Source organism: Falco punctatus (genome assembly GCF_963210335.1).
Source record: "Falco punctatus genome assembly, chromosome: 6".
Classification (NCBI taxonomy): Eukaryota; Metazoa; Chordata; class Aves; order Falconiformes; family Falconidae; genus Falco; species Falco punctatus.
Genome location: NC_137585.1, coordinates 45708762 through 45733926, shown reverse-complemented (window position 1 = coordinate 45733926; position 25165 = coordinate 45708762). Strand labels below are relative to the sequence as shown.

At 42.3% G+C, this 25165-nt stretch overlaps 1 protein-coding gene across 3 annotated transcripts in view; it reads right to left on the bottom strand.

Moving 5' to 3' along the window:
- ELK3 (ETS transcription factor ELK3) overlaps window positions 1–24894 on the bottom strand; it is a 63731-nt gene extending 38837 nt beyond the window's left edge. For 2 of the 3 annotated variants that reach the window (XM_080392648.1, XM_080392649.1), the window contains exon 1: window positions 439–570. Coding sequence is in view for 1 of the 3 variants with exons in the window: in XM_080392647.1 (XP_080248773.1) it covers window positions 439–1212 (774 nt within the window). In the remaining 2 variants the exon portion in view is untranslated. Of the gene's footprint in view, window positions 1–438 lie in introns of all 3 variants that reach the window. The other variant, XM_080392647.1, reaches the window with a different exon arrangement.
- Between the last annotated feature and the right edge of the window lie 271 nt (window positions 24895–25165).

Here is a 25165-nt window from a genome sequence, read left to right as displayed (position 1 = left end):
TCAGGCAGCGCCCCCCTCCCGGCCCGGTCTCCCCTCACGCCCCAGCCCCTTCCCCCGCGCCCGCCCGCCCCGCGCACACGCTCCGTCCCCTCACCTACACCGCGGCTCCCGGGGGCGGCAGGGCCCCCGGGGCAGCCCTCGACCGGGGCGAGGAGTCCCCTGAGGCGGCGGGAGCCCGCGCCCTCCAGCCGCCGCCCCCTGCCCTTGTTGCCGTCCGCGCTGCCCGGGCCCCACCTGGCCAGGACCCCCGGGCCCCCCGGCCCCGCGTGGGGCTCCGGGCCCCCCTCCCCGCGCTCCTCACCTCCAGCCCGCCGTTTGCCCCGCGGCGTCCCCCGCGCTGCCCCACCTGCCAGGGGGGCGCCGGCCTCCTCTCCCCCTCCCCGAAGACCCCCGAAACTTTGCAGGAGTCGGGGCAGGCGCCGCGGCACTTGTACCTACCCAGCGGCTGAGGGACTTTTCCGCTCTCTCCTGGTAGTTTAGAGGGAGCTGGGTAAAATCCCCTGGTTCTCCATGCTGACAGTCTTCTGCTAACGCTCTGTTGCTCTTGTAATGAGATCCTGATTCCCCCCCCCCCCTTTTTTTTTTCGGCCGGAGAGTGTGTGTGTGTGTGTGTGTGTGCCCGTGTGAGAGCGAGCAGGAAGTCAGAGCAGTCAGACAGAGCCGGCTCACTTCCTTTCCTGCATTATTCCCCAGGCGGTTTGCAGTCTGTGTAAACAGGCTTTTCCTCCCCTCTCCCCTCGCTCTGGCCACTGATGTGCAGCATGGCTGTAATACAAGACACACACATAGTAAAACGGGTAACGGTAACTCCAGCGGCTCGCAGGGAGCTCCAGCGGCTCCCCCGACCTCCACCTCTTCCTGTGCTACACCCCTGGGGAGGAGCTTCCCACCAGCCCGGCGCTGGGCCCACCGGCGGCACACGGCTACCAGCCGGCCGCAGCGCCTTGGCGGGACCGTGCCCGCTTGTCCCCGGCTGCCGGTCGGGAGGTGCTTGCGAGGCGCCCGGGAGCGGCGCTCCGTCCTGCCGGCGCATGGCGAGGGGCCTGGGCGAGGCGCTGGCCCTGGGAGCGGCGGCCGCCTGGCCCCGCCGGGCTGGGGGCTCAGCCTTGGGTGCCCGCGGGCTGGCGGTGCGCCCTTGCTGCCCGAGCGTGCTGGGGCGCCTTCCCAAGCTGGACCTCGCATAGACTGCAAAATACGGGAGCGGCGCGACATGGCACAAGGACATAAATTATGGGAAATGGCATTTTAAAAGTCAGTGGGCGCTCCTGTTGTCAAACCCGAGCTGGGTCTTCCAGCTCAACATCATGCCTCAGGCAGGCCAGCGGTAGTTTGCTGATTGGGATTTAGGCTTTGACCCTGAAGCTGTAGACCTTTGATCTTAACTGTTGGTTTGGATTTATTACAATGGGCAGATTTCCCGTGTTTGCAGTTTACAGCCTCTATGTCTTTCCTTGTGTCTCATACATCTGCATTGTACTATTTCTAACTTTATTTGGAAATTCTCCGACTGAGTGACATTATCTTTTGTCTGCCCAGCACATCGGTGATGTTCAGTGCATAACACTTTATAATCAATACTGCACTGCTACTTCTTTTAGCAGTTACAAGAGGTTTATCATTCCAGCACAGTAGCTGCAGTTCTAGAGTGTTCTTGATGTGCAAGATAGCATAGAAAGAAAGCGTGATTACTTTTTATCACTCTGCTGGGTTGTTGCTGATTGCAGTGTGGCAGTGTCCTTCCCCCCGCCCTCCCCAGACCTTTGTTTCCATGACAGTGCTCAAGTAATAACCATCTGTGGGGGTCGCGATGTCTGTATCAACTCAAAATGAATTCAGGGGAGAAGGATAACAACACAATAGCCAAGGGCTATTGTGAACAATGTGCCCACTTACCAGTGCTGGTCAAGGTCCGACTCAAGCTAAGAGTGAAGGAAACTAACTTCTGTAGTCGGTATGCAAATATGACTATGAGTCAATTACCTTGCTCCATAAATAGTGGACAGCCCAGGGCCCGCCGACCTCTCCTGCATGGCAGCAGACTGCATGACAGCATCTCCCCTTGAGTAGGGACGCCTCTCGGGGTTACTCCTTGAGGCAACAGACTCAGTAATTGATTAAGAGCATCCTAAACTTTGAAATCTTAGCTAAGTGGTATAAAGGATGGATTGCACATACATAATCCTTTAGATATAAGCCATTGTCCAAGTCTGAAGCGAAGCTTGGATCTGGCTGCATCCAAACTCCCCTCTGAGAAGGAGTTTAGAACGCAGGGGAGTCTGTTCCGAACCTCATGACTCAACAGGAGGGTCTACTCAACAGTTTGTCTGACCCTGTCCTCTATGCAAGTAGACAATCAAGTGTACCTTGCCATCGAATCTTGTTAAACTACTGTCACATTTACTATCAAACTCTGTTAAATCTCTGTTTTATACCGATAAACATATTGGCACTTCTGCCTTACGAGTGAAGCGCATCGCTCCATTCGCGACACACAGTTGGCCACTAAGCATTAGTCAATAGCATCCAAAAGGCTGGCGGTGAGCAAACTGCGAGTCTCCTGTGGAAGTCCTTCAAGTTTTTTTCTTCTTGTCTTCGAACGTGCCATGGGGGAGTAGGAGTAACACAGTACTGGCACACTGAATTATGTAAATTTGTTATTTTCTTTAAATTATTCCCCTGTAGAAGTCATTCTGAATTTTAGAATACAGATATGAGGTCTGCTAAATCCTCATTTTGTGTTTCCCAAATAAAGAAGCATTAAAATGTTTAACTTGAGATAGTATATTTCCTAGATTAAAATGCGCAGTGGATAAAGTCCTCGCTGTGTTTAAGTCATCAGGATGCAGGGATCAATCTTTGTTTGGAAACTACAACTGAAGACCTAGGTCTGCAAAACCAGGGCAGCCAGAGAAGCTTTTATGGTACCAATATGCAATGCTGGACTGACAGCTGGGGGAACCAGCATTCATCTTACACATCTATCTTTCATTCGTTTTGCGAACAAGAGGCAAAGCAGAGATACTTCAGAGTTACCTTGTCTGGTTATTGGTGTGAAGATCTGAGAGAGGAAAATCTCTAAATCAATATAACTCTTCTTCTACAAAAAGTAAGTAACACTATGTCTTTAGAAAAATGTTTAAAAATGTAAATGTTTCTTTATTTATTATCCTTTGACTTGCTTGACAGCACAAGAGTGTTTTTTTACAGTGCCAGTCCTTTTTTTGTCTTGATAGTGAGGTAGGAACCTAAATAAAGCTGCCATGATGGAGACTGGATGACCACTGGATGAAGGCTCTTCATATTACCTTACGGATGCTGGAGAAGGAAGTGCAGAACTTGTTTACTGGAATAAAGCCATCAGGAGATGCTGGAAATGAGGAATTCAAGAAAGCTCTGCTGGAATTGGAAGAAAATGGGAGCTTTTGGCCAGGGCTACTGATTCTAGCACTGTGAATGTCATTGGGAAATTTTTTTAGGAACTGCACCTATGTGCTTGATAAAAGCACTGTGCTTTACAGAATGGTTGCTGAAACTCTCTTATCTGTGATATCTGCCTGGCTAAATTAATCTAGACTTATAGTTATCCTTAAGGATTATCTGCTGCAAAAATACAAGGTGATGAATTAGGAAAACTGCAGGTTTGTATTGTGTAAGAAACCTTTTCTTCTGCAAAAGCAATTCCACTCAGAAAATCTGTTTGTTAATGTAGTCACAAAAATGGTGGTTACTTTTTTAGTAGACTCAACACTAGTCAAATTCTGTGTCTCGATTCACGTCCATTCATCAACACATATTATCATGACAGCTGTTAATTATAAAGCCTTAGTCCTGCCCTCAAGATGTGAAGATTTGGAGGTTTACCTTTGGAAATTGTTCCTTGCTCAAAGCTGATCCAGACAACAGCTGTCACACTTGTAAAGGACTAAGTGTAACTAGAGGCAGTTCCTACTCAACCAGTAAGGCAGGCTATCACTGCTGAAAGTCCTAATCTGATGGGTTCAGGTGATCCTTGAACACATACATGCTCCCAGGATGTCTCTGTGTCTTTTTTATATAGGCATGGTGCAGTTTGTAGAAGAGTCTGTATTTATAAACCTGTCCTGTTCAAAAAATTGCCCTAAAGCATTCCTAAGTATAGTGACTATAATTCTGCTTCATTTTTATTAGATTACATCAATTAAGAAACCAGGCTTTATCTGTCCTTTCAGATTGTTTCTACCATATTTTTAAACTGTTCATAAATCTCATGTGCTGCTGTAATTAACCAATCTAAAAGAGGGAAACAAAAAAACAAAGGTAGATTTGCCGTGTTCCAGATCTCTATTTAAGCTTTTCAGGCTGAGGCTCCTATCCACGTTGGTCCAGGCTTTAATGTAATTTCACTCCGAGCCTTGAGTCCCACTGTAATTAAATTATTAAGTTAAATTAAATAATTGCTATGTCAGTTTGCGGTACACAATTTCCCTTAAATATACATCGACACTTATAATTGTGTAATAATCAAGAACAAAGTTGAAAGCAGTTGGACATAATTGTTTCATTTAATATTTTAATTGCAACTATATTTAATGAATGTATACATTGTTTCACCCTCTCTAAACATTTTGTATTTCTAGATTACAAGATCTGTAGTGAAGAGGCTTCAAATTTGTGTCTGCCTTTATAATAACACAAAAGGTTCTGTGGGATAATCATAATGATTCTTCTCTCTTATTTTGTAGTAATTCTAGCTTGAATAACCACCTGCCAGGTTACAGGGGGATTTCCAGGGGGTTTTGGAAATTGGGTATATAGAAACTAATTACCTGAGTTGTAATGACAGCCTAATTTATGTAGGATTCTTCGTTGCCCTTCACAACATACTACTTAAATGCCTTGCAAATGTTGCATCAATATTGATGAAATGTTCCTCTAGCAGGTTTGGCTTTTCTCTTTCACACTTTCCTGTAGCTGGACAAACACGGGCTTCAGAGCCAGCAACTTCATTATCACAAAAAGTCCCAGAGGATCCCTTATTGCTCACAAAGTGGTCAGGTCCTCAGTTTTATCTCATCTTACAGGCAGCTTCACTGGCAAGAAAAGTGCTGTCTACAATACTGTACAGTGCTGCCTCCAGGGTGTAACACTGACTCTAAACCCGTGGAAACTCAAGACTAGACTACACGTTTTCCCCCAGCAAGCATTATTTCTTCCTGGGCTTTTTGCTGAGCTGTCTAGAGTAAAACTGTGAGCTTTGGGAAAGGTTTTAGGTGGCAGACATCAACAGAACTGTGTTCACTGTTGGGAAACCTCTTGTTTGAAGTTGGATCAGATTAGCGGGAAAAACAATTGCATGTCATCATCAAAAGGTTCAAAACCTCATGCCATATTTTGTGGAACAAAGAAATTCTTCGGGTTTTAACCTAAAATTTTTCCTGTCAGAGGCAGAAGGGCTGAGTGCTTCTTCACACCATTATACGAGTATACTGTGCAGATGGCAGGACCTATGCAAGAAAGCAGGAGCTGCTTCCATCCTCACAGGGACTTCTTTTTCCCTCGGGGAGTATGTTCCAGTCCCTCGTGACAGAGGCTGTGAATGAGAATTACTGCTGGGTAGCAATTAGAAATCTGCCTTCAGCCTTAAGGGAATGATGTTTTGGAGTCCCCAAGGTTTTCCTCTTCTCCCCTACCCACCCCCGGAAGGCTGTGGTGCTTGATCAGGAAGGAGTGTTTGGGGAAATTACTGTTTTTACACTCCTCTTCCTCTGGCACATTTTTGCTTTCCTGAATATTTTGCTTTCCCTGTATGTTGTTGTAGAATAAAGCACATGACCCAACATGTTTCTAGTAAAAGCATCACTTGCGTGTGCAATTTCATTAGGTTTGCCTTCTTAGTGAAAGATTTATAAGGAATCACCTCCTGTGTGCAGTGCAATTGCCTATGATTTTCTGTCATTTAAGGAATGTCAGGTCGATGATGTGTGTTGAAGGAGCCTACAGCACCTAAAAGAGCAACCCCTGAAACTGAGGAAGAGGATTCCAAGAAGCTTTGAATAACCATGAGGTCTAATCTAACTGCAAAGGTTAACTGTTTCAGAGGTCACCGCACTTCTCTTAAATCTTTTAATCTGTTCTACAGCAACTTCTTTTCCAGGCTAATTAATTAAAGGTCTGAGCTAGAACTTTGCTTGCCTTTTATTGATCCCTTCCCCTCATCTCCCATCTGTCTATTTTAATCTAACCCAATCTCTAAATATAACTTAACCAAGGTATTTCTACTGCCAAATACCACCATAGCATTTGAGTATAATTAAACTGCTTTTACTGTTTGCAAATGCTTTTGGTCAAATGGAGTGCAACTCACTGCCACTTCTCTTCAGACCACACTAATTCTGAGATCTTTAGATGACGAATGAAATTGTGCAGATTCTATCTTCAACATGTGACCTTATAGCTTGTATGTTTCCCAGTGTGACACACACTTTGAGACAAATTTCTACTTAACAGTTTTCATTTAAGTGCAAATGACATGTTTTTTCTCTTCTGTATACTGTGCCTTTGATTATGATGTTTCAGTGATTGTATTATCATGTTTGTAGTTAAAAAGTTAATTATGCATGTTCTTGGTCATACACATTTTCTAATAAAATAATGTTTCTTAAAGCCCTCCCTGTTCTCATACTTCATAGTCATAATTATAAACCTCATATAAAAGACACTTTGGAAAAGCAAATAAATCTTCAAAATACCTTTGGGTTTTTTAAGTCAAAACTAACCCCTTAACCAGTCATTGGTGCAGACCATAAAGTACATGCGTGATGTGTTTCTTGCGAGACATAACTGCTGTTAGCATAATTGTAGCTGCTTTTTGCTTGCTAGAAGATCCTTTTTCTATACCACATAATATAAAAAAGTTAAAAAATGAATACCTTTACCTTACATGTGCATGTGTACTCATTTTTCTTGAGGAATGGTAATGGAGAGACAATTCAAAACATGTAAGTTAGGACCCTGATATGAATGATCCAGAGGTGCCTGCTTCTGTCTGCTGACTATGCAGGGATCCCAGGAAGCCTCCCCAGCCAACTCAGCCACCCATATTAGGCGCTTAGAGTTTGAAGACAGAGATATCCCTGAGATTCATATTCTGCCTTCAGTATAGCTGGTGTGGAATCTCTTTATTCAGAACTTTTTTACTATACATTTGAACTACAACTATGAAAAGCTTTCAGTGTAGAAATGCTCACATCTAAGTCATTTAAAGGTGACAGCGTTTATATCCTTCTAAAACCTCCAGTAATGTAGGCTTGCAAGGCAAACAAACTTGTTCTTCCAAAAATTTCCAGTTCATACATCTTTCATATACTATACACATTTGTTCTGTATTAGATCAGGAATGCTGTCTTGCCTGTGCCTTAAATATACACATTGAAAAGCTGATACCCGTTTGCCCATCTGATACTCTTTTATCACATACTGGTGATAGTTAACAACTCTAAGAAGATTGCTAGTGTGCAGCTAAAACTACAGTTACATGAATATCGCCTTGGCTGCTGTTGTATGCTCTTGACTGGATGTTACCAAGAGATGCCACTTTTAAATGGAACGCTTTTTTGATACAACCTGCAGGCTACTTCCAGACTTAGCAAAAGACCATAAACACAAGCCTAAGTCCATACTTACTAAACAAGTTCTTAAGAGTCAGCCATGTGCTCTTATGTTGTGCTCAACACAAAATAAGTTCAAGCAACCACAAACCTATGGGAACAGCTAATATGGCTGTGTATCCCACCACTGGTACCATCCAGTGAAGGATGGCTGCTCCAGATGAGAGGACTGGTCTTTAGCTTTAACCCTCTGATGCACATTTCAGCTGCATGCAATACCAGGTTTAAGCACATTCTTAAGCTTTGCTGAAACAAGATCTTAAATCCTTGTGTAAAAGGTGTTAAGGTTTTGGTGAGTTTCTTTTGACTTCAGTGGGTTTCAGTCGGGCAGTTATGGTGGAAGTGGTCTTCAGGGAGACTTTGGTTAAATACCAGGTCTCTTCGAAATCCTACACAGATTGTAGCATAAACTTGTTAGTCCTACACTTGCTTGTTCTGTTAAGAGGAGGATGCTATGCCAAATAGATTATTGCTTACATTACTCCGTAGCTTGCATAATTCATTACAAATGGCTTTGAAATATTATTGCGAGAGAAACTGCAAAAATACATACTTATAGAAATGTGTAGTGAAATATGCTGTAATGTAAGTGTTTTAAAACATTTAAAGAGAAAAAGGAAATGTTATAAATTGTTGGTAAATTTTTTGGATGCTGTTTATGTTTGAACTTTTCGCTGTTTTCCTGTAAAAACTTCCGTATCCTCTTCCTGTGTCCCTACGAAGTTTTGTACAGTGCAGAACAAGAAATGCTACAGGGATTGTGCTCCACCTTTCTCCTTCCTGCTGGGATATCCTTTCTGTAGAGAAATGTAAAGTATGTAATATTCAAGTAAAAATGTTATATTGTTCTTTATCTCAGTCATTTTATGCTATCTACAACATATCAAGCTGAGACTACATTGGTTGCAGGACTACACGGCTATTTTCACATTTTTATGACATATGAGTTTCTCAGCCAAAGGTAGCTAAAATCTATTACAAAGTTTCTTGTTTTCCAGAGTCTTATCAAGGGTTCATGTCTAAGCCAAACAAGACAAGGGTGGGTTGGGTTTTTCTCTTCATTGTTTCAACTGAATTAACAGGAAGGGGGGAGTGCTTTACCTGTCTGACACTAGAGCAATATTCATTAGCTCCCACTTTCGACTTCTCTGTCTGTCCAGACGCTGTCTGCATCCTTGTGGGAATTGTATGGGAATTTCTTAACTCCAAGTAATAAATAAGGAAATTAGTAATGGCCTTTGATCTGAGTTCCAGTCTTAATTTGTTCTACAAGTCAATAGTTACAATAAAATAAAGGATCAGGACTTTAAAAGCTTAGTTAACATAAATGGACCATGTTCCTGAGCAGCCAGTGTAGGCTTTTACCATTGTGCTGTTCCTCTGTATGTCTGTTTTATAACCCTACACATATATAAATACAGTTGCATATATGTATATTTCTCATTTAGATCATTTAGCAGTTCTTCCCTAGCAATAGCAATAAGGCATGATGGTGGTCAGGATAGAAGAGAATTATTCTGTAGTTTGGTAGACAAGGAAGATCAGAAAGCAAACTGAGTATTTGTTTCAAAGGAAGTTAATGTATGTAAAATAATAAACAATCCACAGGGCTGCCAAATTAAAATATTGCAAAAAGGCAGTGTTTAAAAAATATCCAGAGATTTAAAAGATTTGTTGAAATACATAGCAAATAGGAAGTAGATGTTTTAAAGTTTACCTTTAAAATAATACAGAACAAAATCCTACCTCTGCATGAATGAGATCTGCTGAGTGAAAAGTTTCTTACCATTATCAGTCTTTTATTTTCCCCTCCACCTTTTCTGATAATGTATATATTTTATTGGGTTGTTTATCTTTCTTTTTGTGCTAAATAGTACAGGCAAACAGAATAAGGGGAAATGTTTGGACTTGTAGGAAATCAATAACATGAAGAACAAAAATAGGATGTAGCCAGCAAAATTTATTATTTAAAATTTGTGCCTTTAATGATTACCAAACTGATGAAGAATTATATATCAATCTAACCTTTATTTTATTTAACATCCTTATTTATATTATAATGTTCTTGCCTGACCTTTGTTTCTATTAAAAATATTTATTTAATAATAAGTAATTTAGCACAAAGCTAATATGTGGTAAGGGATGGTCCCTAAAAAACACCCCTGTGTTCAAAACTGATACAACGACAGTGTAAATTGACGAGTGGGTCTTTTTCCTAAGCAAATCATGAGATTGCAGTTAAGAGAGGGAGCTATACTTTTGCATGTGGCAAACATTTATGATTGTGTTAGAGCATTCTGCTTTTGTGGTTAATGGCTTTGAGTCCAATTCCTGTTCTGCTTAGGCTCCCTCATGTCTAAATTAGTAGAACTGTACTGAAATCAGTGTTACTCTGATTTTTCACTGGCTAATTATGAACAATTTCAGACCCTTGTTGGTGTTTCAGAAATAAATATTGGCTTCCCAATCCCAAAAAGACAGAAATAACTTTAGCCCAATTTTTAAAAGAAATTACTTTTTTGTTATGATACACCATATAAGTGCAGGTAAAAGAACCTATGCCTGTGCGACTGTAGGTTTACACCTTTTGATGTGTTCGCATGGTGTCTGCCACTTCTCCTGGACAGCAGGTAACCCAGCTTTCGATTTCAGCCAGATCGACAGAAGTGGTCTCAAAGGTCCAACCAACATTAAGTTCCATGAAAATTCTGTGAAAATTAGCTCTTGGAAAGCAGACCCTGTTAATGCTACATCAGGAGGAAGTGTAACTGAACTCAACAAGACACGGACACCAGTAAGCCCACATGATGATATGCTATAAATGCCTTAATCATGTGATTAGAGTCAATTGGAGTTTGCACTTATTAGGCACCAAAAATCCCAGTCAAAGTATGTCAAGCCACATGAAGCCAGACTTCATTACCTCTTCCTTTCTGGAACAACTTTGGTTTTTCCACAGCTCCACAGAGATATAAATTCTCTTCTTGTTCAACACGCACAAGAGGCTACTAGGAAAGACTGGACTGTCTTGGGGGCCAGTGTTATGCCTGTTAAACATAGATTACTTAACAGTCTTCAGCCTGCTTCTCCTTCATAAGGTCTTTCTTCTTTTGGTCTTTTTGGTTCTCTCGATAATCTTGATTTGCCTACCAGAGCCTCACGAAACCACATTTCAGAAGGTATAGAAAATTCTGTTCTGGTCTCTGGATTAACCTCAGAAGCAGTGGAAACCATTCAATACCTTCCCCCAGAGGATCCAGGAGTCTTCTTTCCTTGAGGGCATCAGTGTAAAATTGCACATGTGCTAGTGATCTTAACAAGAACAACTTTTATTAAAAACAAGTTGAAAACTCAATGAAAACAAAATAAATGTGTCTTTTACCCTAATTTATTAGTTACGTTTCAGAACATCTATATTAGATAAGACAGTTCCAGCTGAATTTTACACTGGAGAACAATATAAACAAGTAGCTTGGTGAACAGCTTGCTTCAGTCTCCAGAGGGTTCCCACAGACGTTTTTGAACTGGTGGCTTTCTGAACTAGTTTCCCCAATTACCTACATGTATAAGGCTGTAAACTCATTGCTTCCTCTAGGACACGTGGAAACCCTTATGTATCTGAACCAGCATTAGTAAAAGTGAAGTTACGAGTCGCATAGACGGTTGGTTTCCTGTGATGATTACATTAGCACACTTTTATCACTAAGTTATTGCTTGGTGGTGTCACAAGGGGAATATTGGGCTCCATGGAATTGGACAGGGATGCTCTAGTGAACGACTTTTTACTGAAGGTAAAATACAGCCTCTTGAAAGTTTAGCAACTATTTCAGAGCCTGCATTTTCAGGGGTTTTTTTGTTTGTTTAAACCTCACTACAAGAGTATTTCTTCAGCCCATAAAAAGTTTCATAATTTGATTAAATTTAAAAAAATCTATGTGTGTTTTTCTATGAAGATTTTACTGAGGTAAAGATGCAGCAAAAAGATGAATGCTCTGTGTAATTCTGAGAACAGTAAAGCCAGAATCATGACTTGTGTCTCCCGTGGGAGGTAACCAAGTTGGGCATTTACCATGATGCTGAAAGGGTTTCCTTCCCCTTCCCTGTACTTCCCCAATTAGCATGGTCTGCAAGACCTCTATGCACTTAAGGGCCACATCAGTAAATCATGGCCATAAGTCATATTTAAAGCAGGGCTGCATCTGCCCCTGCAGGTTCCACAGTCTCTCCCAGAAGCAAAACCCTTCCTTTGGGGCCTGACACTTTCCTCAGTTGAGCAGAACAGCTGTCAAGGGAGTTTGTTTGTGAAGAAGCAAAAATGAGTCACAGGCTAAAGATTAATTTAATAATCTAGAAACAGATGCCCTTGAGGATGTGTGGTATAGTAGAGGAAACAGCAACTCCTGTGATGCCCGTCTTTCTCCCAGCAAGAATCACCTCTGTCTTGCCTCGCTGCAGCTTTGCCAGATTCTTTTTTGCCAGTTTAGAGACCTCTAGGCACAGAAAATATGGAATTATAGTATTTCCATCCTTTTTAATGAGTTCTTCTGCTCACAAAACTACTTAATTTCCATGGACCTCTATCCAAACAGAGTTGGCGCCTTTTTTCCAAGATACATGTTTCATCACCTCTCTTCATAGTTCTGTGTAGCTGTTGAGTGAAACAGGAAACTGAGATGTTCTGGGTCTCGTGGCAAGGGTGCCAGAAAATGATGAGTAGTTATTGATCATGGCCCTTTGCTTCAGGAATGGAGAACTTAGCTGTTTCAAGATCTTTGCTGAACTGTAAGAATATTTTACATCTTTGAGGGAATACTATCTTGCAATGATTTGCAGATGACTGTATTGTCACCCTTCTCAGGTCTGGAGAAAAAGAGAGGTCATCTGCCTAAAAAATACGTATTTGTACTTACATGGGGAGAAGGTGAAGCCCCCGGTGTTGAAGCTAGGGCCTCTGGCATTATCTGCTAACCTTTTATGTTGAATTGCTTAGAAAGGGGAGGGCAACCTCTGCTGGCAAGATATCAATCACCCTGTCACTCTATAACAGGTGTATGCTATTTGAGTGACTTCAAGCAAGACTTACAGTGAGTCACCTGTCTGGAGATGACAAGGAATCATCCGTTTGTGAGGTAAGAATGAGATTCTTCTAGGGTATAGAAGAGAAAATATCAAAGATCAAAAGGACATTAAACCCCACTTAATTTAGTATCTCTGGCTTCCTTGTATGCAGCATGAAAATGGTCTACTCTGAAAAGCTGTAAAGCAAACAGCACATTCTGTAAAAGGGAAGAGGAGAGGAGAGGGAGAAGAAAGAGAGTTTAAACTGTGTTCAGCTATATCTAACAGCTTACACAATATATACCAATATCCTAAATCAGGAGTTATACCCTCATATGTAGCTGTTTGTGGGCTTGTACATCCAACAGAAGTTCTATGTATTCACTAACATTAATGCCTGTGTTCAGGATTGCTCTGTACTGATTGCACTACTATATAAGATTACAGTAAATTACTGGGTCCAGCATGAGGGGCTGCAGAAAAATATTGGTCTGTAAGATATGAATTGAAGAAACTTGAGGAGTGGCTGATTTGGGCTGTCATCTTGCCTCAGTAGTTTCAGAAATGCCTTGCACTGATGTCCTAGTTAAAGAACTCACTTTTTTTGGTCAATGACATCAATGAAATCTCTGGGGAAAAAAGAAAATATCAAAACTGTTGTCACATTTTCTTTCCAGTATTTTAACAGTTGACATCTTGTATATTGTAAGCCAAATGCATCAAAGAATTAGAATCTGTACCTGTGTGTGTAACTTCTTACATGTCTTAAAATCATGAAGAAAAAAATCAGGTAACAACCAAACCCCTGGTTTTAGTCAGATACATACTTAGGATTTTTTGAGCGAGCCTGTATTTTGAACATCAAAGTTCACTGAGAATGAGGATTAATTTGCTAGTGGGAATAAGGATTGTAGCTGTGTATGTTAAGTGTTCAACAGATAAGGATGAAGCCTCTACCTTCACATTTTTTTCTATGTGGGTTTTCAGGTGCAGCTTTTATTATGCTTTTCCTCAAAAAAGTGAGAAAAAAATCAATTTATGTTATGTATGCTAAATTGATTAACTTATAGATCTCATTGGTATGAATTTTATGCTTAGCAGATCAGTTGTATTTTTTTAAAACCTTTCAGCCTGGAAACAACCCACACACTGCAGTGGAGTGTATGTGATCTTAGTATCTGGAAACTTCAAAGTAGCCTTAGTCTCTGATTTATAAAAAATAAACAAACATCCTTTTAAGTAGCATGATCAGCTGCAGAAATGTTATACTACAGCCTCATTAGGTTCAGAATTTAGCAAAGTAATTCTTGATGAAGATAACATCATCTTTTGAAGTGTCATCTCTCCAATTTTTTTTCCAGCTATGATGCAGAGACTTCCTTTTGCTAGCTAGGATTATTTTATTTGCTCTCCTCAAGTCATGTCAGCATTTACTTGGATTCTGCAGATCCTCACTCACTTTGTTCTTTTCATCAATTTTTTTCAGGCCTGTGATGCTGTATTTTCACCTTATTTTTAACTTTTTCAAATACGTTGTTCCTGTGTTTTGAGGATATCAACGAATCTGACTGGCTGTGCAAAAAAAAAACCAACCAACTTTTATAGGTCTAGGTTTTATTCTATATGCACATTTATATTTTTTTCACATCTGTTTCTTTTTTGCAAGTATTCTGAAGGAATCACTTTGCTTACTTTTTATTTTTCTTTTATAAAAGAACTCAAATTATGTTCCTATTTATTTCAAATATTTTTGTGGTAGCTATCTGCAAAATAAAATTAATCTTCAGCTCATTCTTGTTTCAAAATAAGAAAACCCTATGGTTTTAGTAGGCAGACAGGAAGTTATGCCCCTTTGACCCGAAGAACTAAGAGGAAGGTTGGGAGGAAGATGATAAAGAAAAAGCAAAGGAGGGTGTGATTTGTATACACTGGTCATAGTTCTTCAAAGTTTCAAATTATCCCAGTAGGAGGTATTTGGGGAGCAACCCCAGGCAGAATGTGGAAACACGTTATAGTCCACCACGCTGTATTGACTTCTCTCTGACAATCCTATATTGTATTCTCCTGTTCCCTGGAACTGTAACTTGGGATATAGCTATTCCATCACATTTCATAAAAGACTGGATTTCTGTGTTCCTTGGAACAGGTTCTGTGTGAAATTAGTGTTTCTGAGCACAAAGTGCTCCTGAACAGTTAAGTTGATCTAGGAAATGCACACTACTATGGAAGTGGAAGCCTCATCTACACAGATACTTGGGTTCATGATTTCTTTTCTGCTCCTTCCTCTTCTTCACTCTTTCTCATTTCTTTTTTTTTTTTTCCTTTTACTTATATACTTCTGTGTCTTGCAGCTTTTTCTCTTTTCCCCTAGTATTTATGTTTATCCTTTTTACACCTCCCAGCCCTCTTGATAATCTTCCAGTGCCTGTTGTAAAGGAAAAAGGGGCAAAACTTATCTTTTTCCATTCTGCAGATGAAAATCCAGAGGATGCGGGCAGAGAGATGCAGAGAGAGAGAAGGAAAGAGTGCTGTTGCTATGGGAGTCTTCTCTGCTTCCTCTCTTCTGCAAGAGCTTATCTTTGGAGAGCCCTGCAGGATCTCGGGGACTCAGGACAGGAAAGGGCTCTGAAACTCTTGCCTGAAACAGAAAACAGGTAACTTAATCCTTCTGTTATCCCACAGGAACCTGAGGATGAACGGGTGTGCCCTGTAAGCGTGACAGCAAGGCAAGGAATTAGAAACAGTCCTGTGGAGGAGGAGGCTAGAAGAAAAGAATGGGCAGAGATGTCAGGACAGTGCTTTATACATCTCCTTGGCCTGCAGAAGGACAGGGACAGCAAGGAATGGCACTGACCCCCTCCTGCATTGGCCAGGAGGTACAGCTGGACAGTTAGATAAGTTACTCCCACCACCAAGCGGGAGGAAGTCTCACCGCCGGTGTGTCCCAGTGCTCCTCCTGGCCTGGGGCAGCTGAGTGCAGACTCCTCCTGAGACCGCAGAGCAGGCAGAAGGGCCCAGCTAGTAAGGCAAAGTGACAAATGTGTACAGGACTTCCTCATAAACTTAGCAAATTTTTCTAAGTCTATGTCAAGACATTTTACTCCTTGCCACAGATTTTTCTTGGTGAGTAAAACACCTTGTACAAGCAAATCATTAGCTGCTGCAAAGAGCTAAACTTGTCTTTAATTAAAACTCTTCCAAGCATCTCAGATGTTTGAATTCATGACCTCTATATTTATTTAACTAAACTTAAATACATCTGTTGGATTGAATTGTTATTGGAGCTTATGTTTTCAGACACTTACACCAGACAAATATGAGCTTAATATCACAGTCTGAAGACTGTGATGAAATTGTGGTAGAGAAGAATTTGGTCCAGTCTCTTCAGAATCAGGAATATATAGGCAGGTGTAATAATCCTACTTCACAACTGCATGGGTAGATGCACATTAGTTTCTCATAAATTCAATTACTTCATCCTTGTTGATCATCTTTGATAGCTTTTATACATACTTTTCCACTTAATATCTTCCCAATACATTTGACAATGAATAAAATTTAAAGTTGCTGGTAAGTTGAATTGCATGTTTCCACTTAAATCTGCGTTGCTTGTTGGGTTTTTTTTTTTAGAAATGTTTCAGTATTTTGCCTACTGTGTTTGGAGTGTACCTGTACTTAAAAGTTCTTTCATTTCCTTTGTCTAGCACAAGATGCTGTTATTCCACAAAGACTCAGGGAGAGTAAAAAAAAAAAGAGACAGAGAAAAAATGTTAATTTAGGGAGTAAATCTGCTCAGTGTTTTATCCCAGCATCCTGTCCTCCTGCTGCTTTTTATATGACCTTTTGCACCGCACAGAATTCATTACCATTGCAAAAAACATGGTTTTGTTTCTTACAAAATTTCAAGAAACCCATTCCCTGTTTTAAAGTGGAAGGGATTTACAAATGGAAAAAACATACCTTCTTCCAAATCTTTTTCATTCAGTAGCAACTCCACAAGTTTGCTAATTAGATCCACTAAACAAAAACACCCCAGCAATAACACCATGCAAAAGGAAAGGAGAAAACATCGTTATGCTCCTTTATTTACCATTTCACTGCAGGACAGCACAGGAACCCTAACCAGGTCAAGACTGCATTGTGTCAGGTGCTGTACACAATAAATAGCAGTTCCTGCTTCAGGAAATGTGAAATTTGTACATATATTTATAGCCAGGTTTGTGGCCCCATGGTAACTCACTTCATGATTACCCCTACAAACGCTAGTGTAGGCACCCAGAAATGTTTGTTGCAGGACACAAACACCTGTGGTTTTCCACTGGCTGAAGCCCAGTATAGTTTCACCTCCACAGAAGAGTAATAGCACCTTAGTGTAAATGGAGTGGAATAAGACTCAAAACACTTCGTGTTCTTTAAATGAAAGACACTTTATGCATATATATGTTTACTGAAAGGCCTTTCAAAGAGGCATAATTACGCAGGCATCTCTGTGTAATTCGCTTGGGTCAATGCTAATATTAGAAAGTACTTATTCTGTGGGTCAGACATATTGCTGCAGTGTGCAGTCCCTGGCCTGCGTGTCTGCAGTAAATCATTCCACAGAAGAACTAAATTAACCTGTATCTGCCTCAGCTTTTTTAATTGCAGGCCACAAACACTGATAGGACCTAAAATGTTTGTTCAGTCTAGACAGAGTGGAGAAACAGAAGGCACACACTGAATTTGCTCTTTGGGGGGTGCCTTCTGCTCCTGTTAAGGAGGCAAAGTCTACACGTGACACCAGAAATGCCAGACTACATCTAAAAGCAACAAGCGCTATAAATTGTTCTTTAAAAATAATTTAGATTAATATGAAATAATCCGGTTTGCGGGTGTACTTTTAGACTTTTGGAGTGCATTTAACATCTCTGGAAAGTGCTGGGTCGAATGTCCATCCACAAATAGGAGCAGCAGGTGGCATGCTGCCACCTTCCTGGTCCCATCCTAGAGGGGACCCATCCTTTGTTCACTGAAATAAGCTGAGGAGCCACAAAGGCTGGCATGGGAGACACGCCAAGCCATCCCATCTCAGGCGTCCCTTCCCCACAAGGGTGGGCATGCAGGAGCAGCCACCCGGCCAGCCGGCAGGGGTGAACCTGCGACCTGAACTGGCAGCTGATGACCATGTCGATGCTGCGAGGTCTCTTTCTGCACACAGGCAGCTGCAGGGAGGGACACGAGCCCGCTCTTCCAGAGACAGGGGTGAGGAGGTGAGGCCCTGCGGACTGTTGGTGTGAACGGGGCTGCTGCTGCTGCTGCTGCCTTCCCTCCACCAGCAAGCTGGGTGCCCCGTTTCACTGGAGTTAACATTAAAAATGGCAGCCAAGGCCAAGTGCTGGGGTATTTGCAGTCTGAAATTCCCACAGTGCTGTAGAGTGCTTGGCTTTGGTGGCAGGAGGGGGGCACGCTGGGCTGTGGGTCAGCCTCACACTCCTCAGCCAGCCCACGGCTGCTGTTTGAGGTCTCCATCTTGAGCCACAGTGCAGGCCTCTGAGCCAGGTGGCTTGCACTCATGCTTGTACCGTCCACCTGCGGCTGGTGCATTTGTCACACCGCTCAGCTCTTCTCTGTGGAAATCGCGCCTTCCACTGAAAAGAAGAAGTCACTTTCTAGCTCTGACGGGGACAGAGAAAAGCCCAATGCGACTAAAAGGCTCAGGAGCCAGAAGGCATATAAAACCAACTCCAATTGCCATTGTTTTCTTGGCTTTTTTCTATGAAACCTTTAGCCCCAAAACAGCTAATTCATGATGTCTCCAAAGGTGGGGGGGGGGCGTGCTGTGGCTGTATCACATGGGGCACGGTGGCCTTCACCTTCCCTGGCCTGAAATGCAGCGGCCATCACTCTGCGCCACACAGCGGGGCAGTGGGCAGAGGTGCCCGCGGTGGGAAGCGTGCTGCCTTGTCAGGGCTGAGGGGTGCTCGGAGCAGAGGTTGCTCATGGTTTTGCCTGGCATCCATCTTGGACACACGCTGTGGGCATGGAGACACTCCTCTGGCCGATTTTCCCTTTTCCTGTGATTTCCACCCAGGAGTCCCTGAAGACTTTTCCTAAGAGACCTCAAAGCACTTGTTTAAGGCCAGTGCAAGCAACTGTGGGAAAGCACCCCGATGGGAGAGCTCCACCCAAAACAGGACCCCCGAAACAGTGTCCTCGCAGCCCTGATGCTCCCACCACCCATGCCAGCCACCAGGACTGGCCATGGTGCCGCTAGACACCGGGGGGGCCCCTCACACCACAGTAGAACTGGAAACCAAAGGCAGGAATTCCTGACTGGGCTGACCTGAATCCAGATATCTGAGATTAAGAATGAAAAAAAGAAATAAATAAAAAAGCAGTTAACTCCTTTCAACTGAGTTAATAATTGATGCATTTTCCAGACTTGCCTCTTGTCTGTCTGGGAGCAGGAAGCAATGCCTCTGAGAAACTTCTGAGACACCATTTTCACCTGTTGCCTTGGCCCATGAGGGTCACAGAAACAGCCTACTGCCCGAGATGCCCAGGGTTCCTCTGCCTGTAAAAACACAAGCACCCAACATCCCCACATCCCTCCTCAGAGCGCAGGATTGATAGGCATCAGTCTGGAAAAGGCTTTAAAGGGTTACCCGGCTGTGAGAGGGAAGGGTGGGGAGCGGAAGGCACAGGGGAACCGAGGTTCTCTTACAATCATCAGATCAAGTCACAGGGTGGAGGAGGATTTTCCAGATCCTCTGACCTTAAGGTTGGGGAGTGAAAGGAAGAGGAAGCACATTTGCACAGATCCTCTGTCAGAGCTTCCTTAGGGAGGGGCTTGGCCCTTCTGGCCCTTTGCTACATACAGGGCCATGCACACACATACACACAGCTAAATAAACATGGGAATGAAGTTCAAAGGAGACCCACAGGAGAAAACCTAATCTATGGGAACCTGTTATTAATACTTGTGTTCACCAGCCCCTCATAACTTAAACATTAAGTGTTTGACCAGCCATAAAAGAAAACATTTGCTGGGTACCAGCAATACCTTGCAGTCCTATTGTACTTTCTAAGATTTTTCAGTCACCTTATGAGCTATGAAGCCTGATGATGCCTTTGGGTAGGCACTTTAGAAGACTCTGTAAAGTAGGGAAACTGAGGCATAAAACATAAATTAGTTGGTGGAGTGAGCCATTTGGGAACCCTGTGGCAGAGCTGGGCAGGGGGCAGAGATCCCATGGCTCCCCATCACTTACTTTGCGCTTGATTCAAAGCCCATTGAAAACACCAGGAGTTTTTTATTGACTTTAATAGTCTTTGGCTTAACCTGCTCTGCCACAAAGACATCATTATTAGTATTTTATAGCACATCTGTCCTGCAGAACAGATGTTTGAATCCCCAGCATAGGTTTCTGAGATGGTAAGACATAGAAATAGGCATGAAAGAATCTCATTTCCCTTCTTGCTTTTTTCTCAAAAAGCAATCATCAAAAGTAGCAATTCAAAGGTTCATTAGCAATACAACCAAATATCTCCTGGTTTTCTCCTTCTCCCTTGTTTTTCCACTTGGCCTTTTTTATATTTATTTTTCTTTTTTTCTTTTTCTTTTTCTTTTTCTTTTCCTTTTCCCTACTCGTTTTGTTTTCAAGCTACAGGAAATGTTAGTATGGGCCATTTTAGATTAGACACAGCATTCAGTGGGTAAGACCCTTCCTACAGTAGATTTTGAAGAACAATTAGGACGTTATAACTTTGAAGAGGCACTCAGACCTGCAAAACTGCTCAGTAGCTTATATTTTCTGATCCTGGATAATTAATCTGCTGCATAACTTTAAAAATAATAACCTAGCATGCAAGGAATTCATCTCCTCACAGTAGCAGAACAATGGCCTCAGCCAAAGTGTCACATTTGTAAGTGCTCTTTTCAACAAGCATTTTTTTCTGTTCCATACATTATAATTGTGTGTGTGAGTGTCTGCAGCTGTGTAGCCTCCCGGCAGGTGAAGCAGCTGAAGGCAACTGAAACTTTTTCTTGAGTCACTAAGTTAATTTGGTGAGGGTAGCAGCCATGTTAGCATCTCCATTGGTAGCTGGATCTTCATCTCAAGTGGGAATTCAGTTCAGGTTCCTCAACTGTTGGTCTCAGCATTTGCCCATTGTTGGTTTCTCAGTCTTTTTTTAACATAACTGAGTCATTCTGCTGCATTTTCTTTTCTATCCACCTGTACTCCTAGATCTCTTCCTTTTGTTGCTCCTATGATGCTGATACACAGAGATGATATAGCTCTTCAAGTGACTGTGTATTTTAATCTTTTGACATGAGGTGGTGTTTACATAGCGCTCTGTTCATCACAGCATGGAAGAAACAGATTCTTTAAACAGTGATTTACAAACCCTTCAATCTGACATTTCCATATCAGAGAACCACTGCTTCTGACAAATGAGCCAATACAGCTGAACATTGGTATGCTCCATCTTTTTAATGTTTCTTTGCTTCCAGTCAGCCACTTTGGTTTAGTCTACATATCTCCTCTTACTTCTGAGTACTTTACTCCCATGAAAGAGATAATGATATTGGGTATTACCTTCTGGAGATCTAAATTTTATTCCAACAAGATAACAAAGATAGCAATAGGCCACTTCTGATTAGATTTTTTCTCTGCCCATTGGAAAAAAAACACCCCACGATTTGCACAGATAAAAGGACCAAGACAGAACAAGACCATTAAATGCCTTATCCTTCAGAGACAACTAAAATCTCTTGCCTTTTTGGTTTACAATTGCCTGTGAAAGGGCTTTGCCATCCAGAGGTCTGCCAGTAGCAAAACCCAGGCTCCAGCACATCTTGCTCACTGCTGCATTTCTACCAGCTAGATCATGGTGCAGAGGCAAAACTTGCATGCTGGTGAAGGACCGCTTCCAAGTCATCTCCACCCAGCTCCATTCTGTGGAAAGTCTCCAGGATGTTCAGTATAGGTCTTCTTCAAGAGGATGGAGGGTGAAGAGAAATGGCAGAAATTGGCCATCTTAGACTGAACTTGATGTGTGAGCACTGGTACTCACTCAATTGTTCTGGAACATGCAGCACAAAAATACAGCTTCATCTCCCAATTCTTGATACTATCTGTCCTCACTGATGCCATCTTGATAAATATTGTGCATATGACCTAAGTATTTATTGAGTTTTGACATATTTAGACTCCTGAATGCTTCTGAATAACTCTAATATTCAAGACAGCTAAAACTTCATCTTCGCTTTGTAACTGCTGAGAAAATTGCAACCCTGTAATGACCTGCAAGCTGGACTTACGAACACAGTGTCAGAGCATCTTTAGCATCAGCAATTCATCTAGTACCTGTAGTTTGTTGTAGGTGTATCTGTACTTGTACATTGGGAAAAAGCTCCCTTCGGTACAAATTCTGCTTGCCTGGTTCTCTGCTTGCTGACTGAGGCAGTACAGCCACATCACACTGATGCTTGTCTCGGCACCAGTCACCAACAAACGCAAAGTCCATTTTCCAGTCCTCCAGATAGGAAAGTCCTTTGTAAGAGGTCACTCCTTTCTGTCTCTGACAGCACCTTGCTTTAACATCTGCATCTGGAGCAGCAGCGATGTTATTAGTAATAGGAGGAAGTTGACAGGACTAGATTAAATCATACCCCTTACTCACATAAGAGACAAGAATGACTGCAGGCTTCGTGGGTGGAAACCAAAGGGAAATTGCATTTCTTCAACTCAGCATTCCCCTAGTAGCATTTTGGGCATACACCAGGGAGTCTCAAGCAGTAATATCTCACTATTCTAAAGCATAGTCCTATGGGTGAGGGGAGAAGGACAGACAGACTCTTTCTGAGGCTGCTATTCCTCCTGTCTAATGCTGGGGACACTGTCCTGGACCTGGTGTCATGGGCTCTCCCATCAGCAGTCTCTGTGATGACACTGGTGACTGCTTCCTCCCCCCTCTCCGGAGCCACCTGGAACAGGTCATAGCTGGATGGGGTTCCCACAGGAGGACTTGGTGATGTGAACAACCTGCTGTGAAAGCTGAAAACCAGCACAAAGCTAAAAGGAGCTTGGTGTTTCCTCCCTGATGTCAGGAAGAAAAGCTTCCAACTTTTCAGTCACATGTTTTTTCTCTGCCTTGTGTGGACAGAGGAGTCGTATTTGTCTTGTTTCAAGGCTCCCAAGAGAGGCCAAAACTAAGCTGCAGCAGATTTTTACATTTCAGCAAGGACATATTGTGGTCTTTGAAGGAAAAGAAAAAACAGTGCTGCTGTTTACAGCTCGAGCCGCAACTGGAGCAACATGGGAATGTCTTTTTCATAAACCAGTCTGTCTTTACTTACTAACTGGACCAGTGCTCTCACATGAAATCAGACTGCTTTTGTGTGTTATGCTCTGTGAAGCTTGCACAACTATCCCATCTTGCCACCTGCAACAAGCACTCTACCAGCTCTGGTCATGGTTCCTTTGCATGAGGTCCTCAACTTTCTGCCATTTTGTGAGGCTTTAATGCCAAGCAGGCAGAAATTTGAGGCAAGATCCCAGATCACGTTTTGGAAATATTTTGTTTGCATCTCCAGGGTCTGTCTACTGCTAGTTGAGCGTTTTGAACTACAAAAAGTGGTGGACGTTGTTTAGAGGGCTTATGTTCTTCGACAATTTGCAAAAATTATTATGGTGTTGAATTAATTTATGCAATGTTTTCTGCCTGAATACCATATAAACACCCTTACAAGGGTTAAGGGGCAATCTTCTAACAATGAGGCCAAAATTTAATAGTATGGTCAAATCTTCTGATAGTCCCAGCTCTGATATAGTCATGAACAATCAATTATAGCTATCAAACATCTGGAAATCTGACATAAGCAAGAAAAAGCCTTAAAATTTGTTAGGGCATAATTCCTGAGCAGAAGACAGAAGTGTCTGGGAAGATCCATCTGTATAAATCCTCAATCTTCCTAACTTTTCTGCTCTTCTAAAAAAATACTGTGAGCCAGACTTTGCTAAAATTTTCATTTTCAAGTTTCCAGTCTTGGAGTGGAGCACCTAATTAGCTGAAACTACTCAGGAGAGGGTTGAAGGCATTTAAAGCTGCTCCTGAGGAAGCAGCAGCGCCTGGCACCCTTGGCCAGCTCGAGGTGTGCGTCAGAAGTGCAGAGGTGGCACTCGGGCCAGCACTGCTGCTCAGGCACACTGCAGAGCGGGCTTGCACCTAGGCAGGAGAAGGTAGCAATAGTCCCGCATTGGGAGTGTGCTGGCAGGCTGCCTCCCTCCCCTGCTGCTGGAAAGGTAGATGTGATTAAGCCAACTGTCCTACCCATTACAACCACTGCAACGGTAATTGCAGAGCAAAGGTGAGTCTGAGCTCCAAGTATGGGGACACTTGGATGTGATGGATTTGTTTAGCTTGTCACAGAAATGGAGACCAATGTTAAAATTTGAAGTGTACTGGTCACTGCAAGTATTATGGTTTTTAGCATGTGAATTCCTTTAAAAAGCCTCTCTCTTTCATCCTCTTACTGTTTTTTTTTTATTTTCAAACAGGTTAGGACACTTGGAAAGTGACACTTAAAAGGAGAGTGGATTATTCTGTAGCAGGAGCCAATAATGAATGAATCAATCAACTTTTCTTTTGAAAGAGGAGGGAAGAAGAGGGTAGGGAGACAGGGGAGGAAGCGCTAAATGTTCATTTAACCGAATGAACTAACAGGCTAAACTTTGGGGAACGCTTTATATGATGTATTACCATGCAATTAAATGGCAGTCTGGATTGCAGTGTTACATCAAATTCCATTTAATTTCCTGCAAGCTCGCATGATGAAAATGCAGGTGAAAGCTGATTCTATTGATCTCTCTTGCTCTAACCTACTGAACAGCTCTTCAGCGGACAAATGACTGTTTTCCTCAGGTTAGTTACATGAGTGTCATTTGGACTTACACACTGTGAGGTAACAATTTGCTTGTGTAAATGGCTTCACTGAGGCAACTTCACGTTTGCCTGCGTCTCTGCGTCTCTCCTGGGGCATATTTGGGATGTCATCTTAGTGAATGTAGAGTGTGGATAGCTTGCTGTGTGATGCTAAATTGTTATTTTCTTTCAGTATTGTCAAAATCCATGACAATGACTAATGTTTTTTTCCTGTGCATAAGTGAGTCACTTTTAAAGTGGCTAAAAAGCAAAGATCAATGTGGGAGGTGGGTGGGTGGGAGGGGTGGGTGGTGGGTGTGCGAGTGTGTGTAGTGTGTGTGTGGGGTGTGTGTATGTGTCTGTGTGTGTGAGAGAGAAATTAGTACGGCAGGCTTCTACAGCCTCATTTTGACACCTTGTATCAGTCTTCAGTCAGCAATACTCTTTTCATCTGGGGATGAAATGACGTTCAAGAGTAACTATTTACTTAAAGCATAAACAAAGAAAACCAATAGGTTTGTGTGAATGAGGAAGGTTAAACTAACAGAGGAATG